The following is a 12,679-nucleotide window of genomic DNA, read 5'->3' on the forward strand; positions in this document are numbered from 1 at the left end:
GAACTCCTCCTAGAGCTTTAATCAGATCAACATCATATTTGGTCAGTCTAATCTAAAGGCCTTTGGGACATTAAATTGTGAAGATCTTGAGTTTACGCTGAAGGGCGTGTCCGTGGCAGCCTGGCAAAGTTCGATGTTTCACCATGAAACAGGAAGTTGTTGTAACTTGGGCATGCAATGTCCGATCTGTCCGAAGCTTCACATGTTTTATTAGAGTTCTGGCCTGAAGACATCTACATGGCAATATTCAGTTACAGTCATAGCGCCACCTGCGGGCAACAGGAAATGTCATGTTTTACACTGTGATTAACTCTTCATAGAGATTTTACCAGAAGCACATCATATATGGTCAGTCTAATCTTAAGGCCTTCGCGAAGTTAAATTGCAAAGATCTTGAGTTTTCATTGAAGGGTGTGTCTGTGGCGGACTGACAAAGTCTGATGTTTCGCCATGAAAGGGGAATCACATTTTTGAGGGCCTAAACATGCTCAAACTCATGAAACTTTCCAGATGCGTCAGAAGTGGTGAAAATTTACGTCTGATATGGGTTTCAGAATTAGGTGTGGCAAAATGGCTTGATAGTGCCACCTACAAAATTTCAATGAAGTGCCCCTGATGCTACGTTTCACGTACAAGTATGAAATGCTGTACACACATCTAATGGCCCAATACCTAAAAAAAAGTCTCTTAAAGCAAAATCTGAAAACTAACAGAAAGTCAGATATTTTGAATTAACTTTGCAAAATTTGTGCAATTTTTGCCATTTCCAGACGTTGTATTTTAACAAACTTCTCCTACAGCTTTAATCAGATCAAGGTCATATTTAGTCAGTCTAATCTAAAGGCATTTGCGATGTTAAATTGCGAAGATCTAGAGTTTTCCTTGAAGGGCGTGTCCGTGGCGGCCTGACAAAATTCGATGTTTCGCCATGAAACAGGAATTTGTTGTAACTCGGGCATACAATGTCCGATATGCCCCAAACTTCACATGTTTTATTAGAGTCCTGGCCTGAAGACATCTACATGGCAATATTCAGTTACGGTCAAAGCGCCACCTGTTGGTAGAAGGAAGTAGGGCACTTTGAAATGACTTTGTCATAATTCTTCTGTATTTACTCGCTTACATGCATGTTGCCCACTGTTCGCTGTTTTCCTAATGGGGCGTTCACACCAGACGCGACTTGCGCGAATAAATCGCGCTATTCGCGCGTAGTTGGACGCTTGAACATTTTGAGTTTACTCGCTTCAATCGCGCGTGATATTCACTTCACAACAGACGCGAATTCGCGTCATGAGAGGGGCTTCTGCCAGGCGGCTCGTCTCGTTTCTGCACACTTCCTCTGAATAAACACATCAACTCATCAGCGGGAAAGTAGATGTAAAATAAGGCGAATAAGCTCAATTTGCCGGCTTTAGCTAGCTTGTAGCCTCAATATGTGTGTATATATATATATATATATAGAGCTCAAATTGAGTAAAGAGCGTTTTTTTACAACTTACCAGATTGTCTGACCTCCTCACTCACTTTCTTCCAAGCAAAATCCTTTTTATTCCTGTTTCTAAAAAAGTACAAAGATGTATCGTACAGCAAGGATGATTTTGTCCTCCGTGTTGTTTTGGATTTCTGCCTCCTCACGCTACGTCGTCACTACTAGAGCAAGCTCCTGATTAGTTAATGCGGCGCAAATTTTCGCCAAAGTTCAGATTTTTCAACTCACGTGATTCGCATGAATCGCGTCAAACGCCCAAAACGCTCTATTCGCGCCGCAGGATGTCTATTCGCGTCTTTGCATTGACTTAACATGTAAATCACTCGCGCTTAACGCTTCATTCGCGTCTGGTGTGAATGCACCATAAGGCCACCAGGTGGTGGTGAGCCCGGGTGCGAGGGCATTTTCATCGTTGCTTGCAGCTTTAATTGTTATTGTTATAGTTATCATCCTTGGTATGAACAGATCTAAACCTAAACTCTAACATGAACAATTTCATCATAAAAGGGTTCTTCAGTTCGATATGGTTCTAAATAGAACTATTACTATGTGTGTAAAATCTTTAAAGAGCTATCTTTTCCAGAATGTTGCTATGCAGTTACTAAGGTATTTGAGTTGTTTTTAGCACATTGTTATGGTGTTCTGAGAGGTTGCCAGGCCAAGTGGTTGTTCTCTGGCCCAAGTAAAAAAAAAAAAAAAAAAAAAAAAAATTGCTCCTTCAATGTAAGTGTAGGGGATTATTTCTCCCAATTTATCATTCTCCAGATTGAAATATGTCAGGCTGCTTATAAAAGTAATAACATACCTCAACAAGATGCATAGTTTGCAGTATCATTCATGTCTACAGCACAAACTGTGTGGGATGAGTTATGTGCTGAAGTGTAGAGTTTCTTCAAATCCCTAACCTTAAAGTATAAACAGTAGTGATTCTCGCTTAGGAAGCTCCACAAGAACTAATACGATTTAAAATAATCAGATCAGCACTACCACCATTATGAACAGATATGTAATGAAATGGTGGATAAGCCTAAATTTAACGTATAAGATCCAAGAGAGAATCGTATTTCTTGTTTGGATTACTCTGTAACACTTTATTTTATTGGTCCCTTTTGAACATACTATTAGTAACTACATGTCAACTAACTCTCATTAGACTTCTACTGACTATAAGTAACTTTGCAACTACACGCTACTTATTCTAACCCTAACCCCACCAGTCTACTAATACTCTACTAACACTCTAATGAGAGTTAGTAGGCATGTAGGTGCAATGTTACTTCTAGTCAACAGAATGTGTTAAAAGGACCATCAAAATAAACCAATTGCTCTAACTGCACACTGCATTGTTGAATGATAAAGAAGACGTTCTTTTTCCACTTCAAATGAGTAGTTAAAATGGATTTTCAGTCAGATGATCGTTGAAATGAGCGAAATGAATTTTACAGACGTATTTGACTGGACACGGGTGACTTTAGCAAAAGGATTTTCTGACATTAGCTGTATCCAAGGAAGACGTCTCTAGATGAAGAGAAGCTCAATTGTGTGAGGAGCAGGGGTGGGATCGAAGCTGCCCTGCGTTTATCTGACATTGACAGCTGTGTGGAGTTAATGAAGGTTTGTAATTAACATGGATTTCCGCTAATGTTCAAGGGTTTTGTATTCCAAATTAAAAGTATTAATCCCATTAGTTCGAAAGTATGGGCAGCCACTCTCAAAACCCTGCGGTCAATCCTTCAGTAACATTGGCAAAGAAGCCATAGTCAGGGAAATGGAAAATCGGTCCATTGTAAAGAAACCTGTGATTATGTTCCGTGATATTTTCCTGTGTTTATCCAACCTTTTCTGTACAGCATACGAATGTTTCGCTTGCTGTATTTTACAAAGATGTTCCTCCCCTTATATTGTTGTTTGTCTGTTGTGGTTTATGTTTATCGGTAGGTGTAATGTGTACAATTTCTGTATGTATACCACTCGTTCTTGCAATAAAAAAAAAGTTTCTCCTGAGTAGAGTGACTTCTTTGCATTGAGTGGCCTAATATATATTTTAGGTGGCTCTAAGGGGACGTTTCATTTTTACTACCTTCGTCACCAAGGCTCATTTACATGCTTATACCCACCGGTCTCCACTGCGTGTCCTTTCTGCCGTCCTTGTCGAATATGGGTTCTCGCTTTCTCCTACTTGAAGGAACGTCTCTTAGCCAATGTCTCCTTATGAATTTTCCATGTACAGGTTACACTTTGTCACGCCTTTGTGAGTTTCTGCCTGCCAATTCTCATTAGCATCTGCTGGATCAGAGTGCTAATGCTGTAAATATGAAAGCCAAACATCATGAGACAAATTAATGGTGAAGAAATTAGACTGATGACTCCCTTTCGTCTAGACTGTTAGTTTTAGGCAGAAATTGAATTTTAATAAAAAATGATTGCTTTGTAAATATTCATTGTCACACATCTGCCAATCAAAGCACAAGAAAAAATATTAGAATATAGATGGGAAAACCATTCTTCTTCACATAACTTGGCTATTGGAGTAAGGGTAGGGTTAGGATTAGGAGGTAGAGTTGGTTTTGGGGTAATGGTTTGGGTTACATTTAGTTAACAGTGTAACAACAGATGTTATTTAAATGCAAGTACTTTAAATGTAATTACAATACACCGACATGTACATATTTAATAATTTTATTGTATCAAATGGTTAAGTACATAACTTTTTATTATTATTATTATTATTATTATTATTATTATTTTAGTTTACGTTAACATCAATAAGTTAACAACAATAACCGTGTTCTAGTCCCAGTGATTGGCGTCCCATTTTAGGGTGTTGGATTTTCCAGCAGTCTAAGAGCAGTGTGAAATGAATGGCTTATGTTGATTGTTTCCAAAGTGCGGTACACAGAAAATGGAAGTACAAATACTGAGAATAAATCTGAAAAGTTTTACAGAATTATCAAAAGTTGGGGAGCCACTGTGCCACTAAACAATCCGAGTGAACTGTGAATTGAAAGTGAACTGAGACCTAATCATAACTAAACTGGGCCAAAAATAGATGTGAGTCCACTTTCAATTTCAGGAACAGTGTGAATGCAGTGTATTCACTGGTAACACTTTACAATAATGTTCATTACTTAACTACATTAGTTGACACAAACTAATAATGAACTGCACTTCTACAGCATGTATAAATCTTTGTTAATGTTAATTTCAACATTCACTAATACATTATTAAAATCAACTGTTATATTTGTTAACATTAGTTAACGCATTGTGAACTAACATGAACAAACAATGAACTGCTGTATTTTTATTAACTAATATTAACAAAGATAAACAAATACAGTAACAAATGTATTGCTCATGGTTAGTTCATGTTGGTTAATACATTAACTAATGTTAACAAATGAACTTATTTGTAAAGTGTTACCAATTAACTTTTTCATCTACTTAAAAAGGTCTGAGTTTGATTTTTAAGAAAAGTCCTGAAGTATGAAGTTTGATGATTGATCAAGATGATAACTTTTTTAGAGCATTCACTTTGACACTTGGGGTGATGGCTTTCTGAGATCTATAATAAAACTGAGACCCTGTTGCTCATATGCTGGAGTTCTCAAGTAGTTTCTTTAGAGGGAGACTCTAAAGACTTTTCTCTCCATTGTGTTTCCCTGGACCCCAGACAAGAAATGACTTCTCCCTTTGTCTGAAGTTAATTCATTATATGAGGGCAGCACAGAGGTGCTCTCTGAAACTGCTCTCAGAACAGTGAATGAGAGCGAGTGATAAGATAAAAGCAAGACTCTAGTTATCTCTGTTAAATTTAATTTGCCTTCCTGCTCTCTCTTGGTTTCAGAAAGAATGAAATGTCATTAGGAGTATATCTCATCTTGACTTCCACTCAAATTAACAGTATTCCGATTAAGGCCGTTTGACGTGCAATATACTTGGGTGAGCATATTAATCATAGGAGCATTCTGTCCTTACCAACACCAGCTATTTCTCTTTAAGACCCGCCTGTGACTTAAGCCTAAGCTAAATGATATAAATGGATTTTATCCGTACTTTTACATCATCTAATTGTTATAATTAATGGCCCTTTTATTGCTTTGAACAGTTAATTGGCTAATGTCTTTTGATAGCCATCAACGTACTAATCCTCAGATAATATCAGCCAATTAACATTTTAAATGACTCTATTGACAACACTATCTTTCAATCTAGATGTTAAAATAACAATGAAGGACAAGACTTGTTCATAGAGTGTAAGTAGGTCTATATATCAGTTCATTTCGAGTTAAGACATTTTGTATCTGTTTTTTTTATTTTATATACTTTATTTGTATGATATTTATATGTTTGTGTTCCTCACGACATATTTACAATTACATTCAGAACTTCAGAATACTAAATAAAATGTAAAATCTCAAATTCTCACCTAGTGACTTGAAGTACTGTGATGGTACCATGGTACAATGATATGGTAATACCATGGTTTGATGATGTACAATGGCGCCAAAAGTAGAAATGATTAAAATACATTATATATGTATTTTACATTATGTATGTATACATTATATAAAGTTACTATTTTTAGTGTCCTGACTTAAGAAAAAAAAATCATGTTTTGTCCGTATTTCATCTTTCCTCAAATTTCCTTATGATTTTCTTATGTGATTGTAGAACGAGTAGTAGTAGTGGTGGTCGTAGTGTTCTGTCACGTGAGAACAGCCCAATAAACAAAATTACCATCCGATACAATCACAATTCGTTATCGATTAACTTGCCATTAGTAAAGGCGGGATAGGCGGAATTACACAGGGCGCGATCTGTTCTCCTTGTGCCTGAATGGCCAAATGCACACATAGTTGCCAAAATGTCCATCTTGTGGAGTATCTCATGTAAATACTGTCGGTTATGTCTTAAGTGGATGTAAACAGGTGGGTGAAAACCGGATATGTGTCAGGATATTACATCCATAAATTCAGTCTTAAAGGGACAGTAGCCTAATTAAATATTTGTGTGTCATTAATGTTAATCAAATAACAAAATATTTTACATAAATGTATAGTACATGGTGAAAAAAAAAACAAGTTTATTTAATTTGTATCTCTATTGTATTTGTCATATTGTTTGTAAATGTCCTTTTTTATAGAAATGTATAACAATAATTATATATATAAAACTGTGAAATAAAATTTCTCATATTGCAAATAAAATGGTCATATTGCCCACCACTTGCTCACCCGTCCCGTATTCCACCATGAGAAATCTGGTCACCCTATACTGTGAAGTATTTTAAAGAATACCATGGTGCTAAAAGTTTGGTAATGCTGTGATACTTTCAGTACATTTTATTAGAAATTATTACGTTTTCATTACAGGTACATGCTGATTAGTTTTTCTAACCATAACTTTTATTTTAGGCTAATTTGTGTATTTCACCTTAAAGAAACGGTTAAATATTTCCTCTGGCAAATGAATTCTCCATTTTTTACAGGATCATACTGCTTCGGAACAACACCCTTCGCATCATTAACTCCAGCCGCTCGGATGAGGGAAGCTACGTGTGCCGCGCGGAAAACCAGTTTGGATCAGCGGAGTTGATTACCATGCTTCTGGTGAAAGGTAAGAGACCCTCATCAGCCCCCACCCCATCAGCCTAACCTCAGCCCGTGGTTAACCACAAGAGCAAACACATCGCCGCCTGACTGAGCCGGATGGAAGAATAGTTCATTTCAGCTTATCAGGCGTGAAGATGTTTGTTTTGCCCACTCAAGAATCTACTCGCAGGGAATCTACTGTCTCTTAGGACAGCTATTGTAGAGGAGGATGTTCTTCACCAAGAAAAACAAATAATAACTTGAGGCATGGGACAGATTGTCTTGATTTTATCACTGTTGGCGTATGTGAGTATTTGTTGAAGGAAACCCTAGAGATACAAAGTTATGTTATGGGCAGAATCACTATTTCATAACGCATTGTAAGGCTGTTTAGTGCGTCTGAGGTAGATCACTCTCAAAGGTAACAGACAATGTAAAAGGTATAAGGTGTGATCACATTAGCGAAATTCTGCGGACTAAAAAGGTCCATTGTCCATGGTCAGTAGTATAAGGGCCCGTTCACACCTTTTATATTCTTTTATATTTAGAACAATTTTTAGAACCATGTCTTTATCAACATATTGTTTGAGTCCCTCAATTGTCCTTAGTGTGAAAAGATGGATCTCTAAATCATACAGTCACTGCTGTAAAAGGTTCAAATATGCAAAAGATGCCCGGAAAAACTTTTTGTAAACTTTTAAGCATGATTATATGTAGGAATGATTTTAAAAAGAGTTCACACAAAACTGTGTTGAAAAAAAAGGCCCATGCAGTGTCAATTTGTTTAACTGTTACATATCTTCTGTTTGTGAAGGTCTGAAATACTGGAGGAGAAACTTGTAATTTTCTCAAAAGTCAATTATGAATTTCATTGTGATTCCAGTCATTCATTCCCCAAATATTGTGGTGTTTAGTGACTGAGTTCAGAGTTTCTGGCATAGATGTTCTTAATAGTTCATAATAGTTCTTTTGTTCTGATGACAGAATGATGTTCATGTTTCAGAGCCCATGCGGGTGGAGTTGAGCCCCATCCGGGTGGAGGTGACGGTGGGAGAGAGTGTGGTGCTCAGCTGTAAAGTCACTCATGACCCCTCGCTGGACGTGTCCTTCCTCTGGCTGCTCAATAACCAACCGCTCAACACCCAGCAGGAGGGAAGTCACTTTGAGTACATTCAAACAGTAAGTGAATTCACCACAGATGTGCCACTGTGTATTTGTGCTGATGCTATAGGTGAAATATAGATAATGAACTGGCTGTGCGTCTGTTTGGTGGTCATCTGGTTGATATTGTTTGGTGTTTTGTGGATATTAATATTACTTACACTGTGTTATTGTTGCAAGAAGGCAAGAATGATTGCCGATTTATTGGTGCATGGTCTGTTGGTATCAGTCAGTATTAGTAGTTTGTAAATTATTGGCATGGATCTGATTTGGCCAAAGAAGCTAATATTTCAACTTTTTAAAATTCAAATTATAAATCTTTTTTTTTTTTTTTTTTCCTTCTGATATTTCAGTGGCATATCAGTATTGGTCAATAATGGCTTTATTTATTTATTTATTTACTTACTTATTTGCAAAAAATTATTTTTAAATGTATTAGGCTGGTTTTAGAAGAAGATAATATCTAAACTGTTGATGGCAATTGAAACTACAGGCTCACTGGGACAAAATACCTTGTAAAACGTCAAAATGTTTCAGTTTACAAATCATGTACATGGTAAAAGTTGCTCTGAGTTCATTTCAAAGTATTGTGTAAGGAATATGCACACATAAGTCTTCATTAATTGATAATCTGCCACTAATCATAATTTGTGTGAAGAAGGAATGAAAGTTGATGGAGTTTTACTGCCGCTGCTGGTCATTTTAGCTGGAAACGGCAGTGAATTGTATGTATAGGTATGTTTTCTAATTAGCTTATGTTAGATATTTTGGTTGTATATCAACTGTAAATATTAGCATTTTGTCAATTATTGGCATATACCTCCTATGGCTGATATTGGAAAAAGATATTGGAAAGAGCTTTTTTTCAACTGAAACACTAAACTTTTTTATCATCATTGAAATATTAGTTTTATATCAACATCTCTCAATATCAACATTTTGATTTGAACTTAGTTTGGTTGATATTGGCAGCTAATACTATCACTTATCACCAATTCAAACAGTAAATCACCAACATACTGTATATGGTATATCAGTATTAATTAACGATTTTTGAATTATTGGCATCAGGGATGGCACAGTATACCGGTATTGATGGTAATTAATACTACACTTATAATAATATTGTAAATAATCCAGTGCCAATAACTATCTGGTTGACACTCCACCATGGCGACAAACTTTCTCTCTGCCTCTCTACACTCACATTTTGAATGTGATTATTTGGCCAAAAAAGAGAAAACACAAAATAAACAAAGTTAAAGATGAATTTTTGGTAACACTTTAATATAGGGAGCACATAAACTACAGCTTTTCCTTCAATAAACTCCTAATTTACTGCTTATTAATAGTTAGTAAGGTAGTTGTTGAGTTTAGGTATTGGGTAGGATTAAGAATTTAGAATAAGGTCATGCAGAATAAGGCATTAATATGTGCTTAATAAGTACTAATAAATAGCCAATATTCTATTATTTGGACATATGCATGCTAAAAAGCAACTATAGTTAAAAGACCCTAAAATAAAGTGTTACCGATTTTTTTTTTTATTATTATTATTTTTTTTTTTTTTTTTTTCAAGTATTTAACTGCTCACATGGTTTTTGAAAACAGTATCATAATAACTCTATCTTCAATCTGTTGCTCCTGAACAGATGGAGTCACAGTTACTTATTTTAGAGATGCCACATTGCACCAAATCCTGCTTTAACTGGAGTGAGAATCAATCCAGTGAAAGGTCAGCCAGGACCGTATGTCATCATGATGAAAGACCCGCTGTGAATCACACCATCATGTTTATCAGAGTCTCAGAGGAGCAGCAGCTCCACACACTCTCCGCCCTTCCTGCAGGATTGAGAACACTCCCTGATTACAGCACATCAACAGGCATTCTGCCGCCACAAAATCATCCAATGACGTGATTTCACATGCATATGCTTTCGATTGCTTTGAATTTATTTTAACCACATTTACTGGTTGTACTTTACCAGTTCACACAAATAAACAATGTGAGTGAAGCAGCTGATAAAGAAAAAAAAAAGAATTGTTTAAACTTTCGAATAGCCAAAAATAGTAGATAGTCAAAAGTTTGGAATAATTAAAATGTTTTTATGTTTTTGAAAGAAGTCTCTTATGCTCACCAAGGCTGCATTTATTTGAACAAAAATACAGTAAAAACAGCAATATCGTGAAATATTATTATTTATGTTTTAAATATATTTTAAAATGAAATGTATTTCTGTGATGGCAAAGCAGAATTTTCAACAGACATTACTCCAGTCTTCAGTGTTACATGATCCTTCAGAAATCATTCTAATATGCTGATTTGGTCATTATCAGTTATTATTGGTGCTCAATTATTAATAATGGTTCTTATTATTATTAATGTTGCACAATCAGTTTTTGATGCTTAATGTATTTGTGGGAACTCTGATTCATGTTTTTTTTATTTATTTTTTTATTCTTTGATAAATAGAATTTTTAAAAGAACAGCATTTGTTTGTAATAGAAAACTTTTGTAACATTAAAATGTCTCTGTCTGCTGTTACTTTTAATCAATTTAATATGCCCTTGCTGAATAAAAGTATTGATTTTTATTTTGGGGGGTAAATCTTACCCTAGATTTTTGAATGGTAGTATATCATGGTTTCCACAAAAAAAATATTAAGCAGCAACATTTCAACATTGATAATAATAAGATTTTTTTCTTGAGTGCCAAATCAGCATATTAGAATGATTTCTGAATGATCATGTGACACTGAAGACTGGAGCAATGATGCTGAAAATTCAGTTTTGCCATTACAGGAATAAATGACATTTTAAAATATATTACAATAGAAAATAGTTATTTTAAATTGCAAAATTATTTCACATTTTTTACTGTATTTTTGACCAAATAAATACAGCCTTGTTGAGCATATGAGATTTTTTCTTCAAAATGTTACCAGTAGTGTATATATTATTTCTGCTGTGACACAGTTGGAAAATATGTCATTGTTTATAGGTCTTCCTGGGTGAGCAAACTCTATATTTTCAAATGGCGTTCATTGGGTTGTCAAACTCATTAATAGACTGTAGGATTCTGGACAGCTAGTCAACTATTCCTAGAGAACATTCAGCAATTTGATTGGCTAGCTCTGACAATAACATAAACTACTTGTTTACTTCTCCGTCATGAAGTCACCTCATCTCATGCATGCATTCATGTAACACCTATTACACATGATCACTCCTCAGCTCCAGCTACAGCTGACACAATTAAGTTCAAACCGTCTTGTGTCCTCTCAGTATCAGATTATAGGCATATTAATGTCTTCCTTCTGACTGACAACATCATTTGGTTCCCTTTCACAGCAGCACTGAGCACCAAACTATCACTGTTGAACATTCACTATGATCTGATGTGGGAAGATACACGCCATATTAGCCTGGGTTTTAGAGGATTTATATTCGATTAGCCCACAATGGGTTTAATTGCTAATTGGCACAGCAGCTAACTGGGGGTTTGGGTTGTTTAGTGAATAATTCATGTAAAATTAGCTGATTAAATCGTCCATTTATTGTTCCTTTTTCCGCTAAATTAGCCGGTGCTTTCATCCAAATCAACATGCAAATGAGATTAAAACATTTTTAATTCTACTTCATAATTTTCAAATTCAGATGGCAATTCTTGATCCTGTTTGTTACCTCAATTCAAATTAGGAATTGTACTGAAAATAAACTCAACCTTTACACAACCTTCACTGCTGTATAAAGTTCCAAATGTCCTCTGAAATTGGATTAAACTAGTAGAAATTGTATTTTTTTTTTTTTTTTTTTAATAGGTTAGAGTTAAAGTGCTCATGAATGAGTTGTATAGAGGGACTCAACTGATGTTAATTCCACCATCTCGGTGCATTAACAGATTTATTTGCATTAGTCATGTAAACTGAATTATTTATTTTTGCATGTTGTTCTCATGTTGTCTTTAGCTTAATGAATACTTAATGAGACACTTGTACCATAGAATCTTCTCATGAACCCCAGAAAATGCCTGTTCAGCAAACACACCCGGAGTAGGCACAGTTTACTAGAATATTCATAGCACATATTCATTTGAAAAAGAGAGTATAAAGTTAAAAAGAGAGAGAGTTTGTGGATAGTGGAGGTTATTGTCTACTCTTGCTTTTTTCTTAATCATTAGACAGAACCAGAAAGAAAGAGAGAGTTGTATTTTCTTTTAATGCAGTAGGCATTTTTCATGAATACAGTACATTCTGGTGTCCCATTATTTATTGCTTAGAGGCAGAAATCTCATGTTCTTTTGTTGTACAAACTTTTGGACATGTTTTATAGACTCTAATGAGAGTTAGTTGACATGTAACATTACTTATAGTACAGAGAATATCTAAAGGGGAACATCAAAATAAAGTGTAACCTCATATAAACTTTACTATGA

General features: G+C 35.4%; 1 protein-coding gene across 4 annotated transcripts in view; it reads left to right on the forward strand.

Moving 5' to 3' along the window:
* cntn5 (contactin 5) overlaps nucleotides 1-12,679 on the forward strand; it is a 329,953-nt gene that overhangs the window by 270,412 nt on the left and 46,862 nt on the right. For all 4 annotated transcript variants that reach the window (XM_051870641.1, XM_051870638.1, XM_051870642.1 and 1 more), the window contains exons 13-14: nucleotides 6,981-7,108; nucleotides 8,087-8,262. In XM_051870641.1, coding sequence (XP_051726601.1) covers nucleotides 6,981-7,108; nucleotides 8,087-8,262 — 304 coding nt within the window. The remainder of the gene's footprint in view (nucleotides 1-6,980; nucleotides 7,109-8,086; nucleotides 8,263-12,679) is intronic.

This window comes from Ctenopharyngodon idella, chromosome 18 (genome assembly GCF_019924925.1).
Source record: "Ctenopharyngodon idella isolate HZGC_01 chromosome 18, HZGC01, whole genome shotgun sequence".
Taxonomy (NCBI): Eukaryota; Metazoa; Chordata; class Actinopteri; order Cypriniformes; family Xenocyprididae; genus Ctenopharyngodon; species Ctenopharyngodon idella.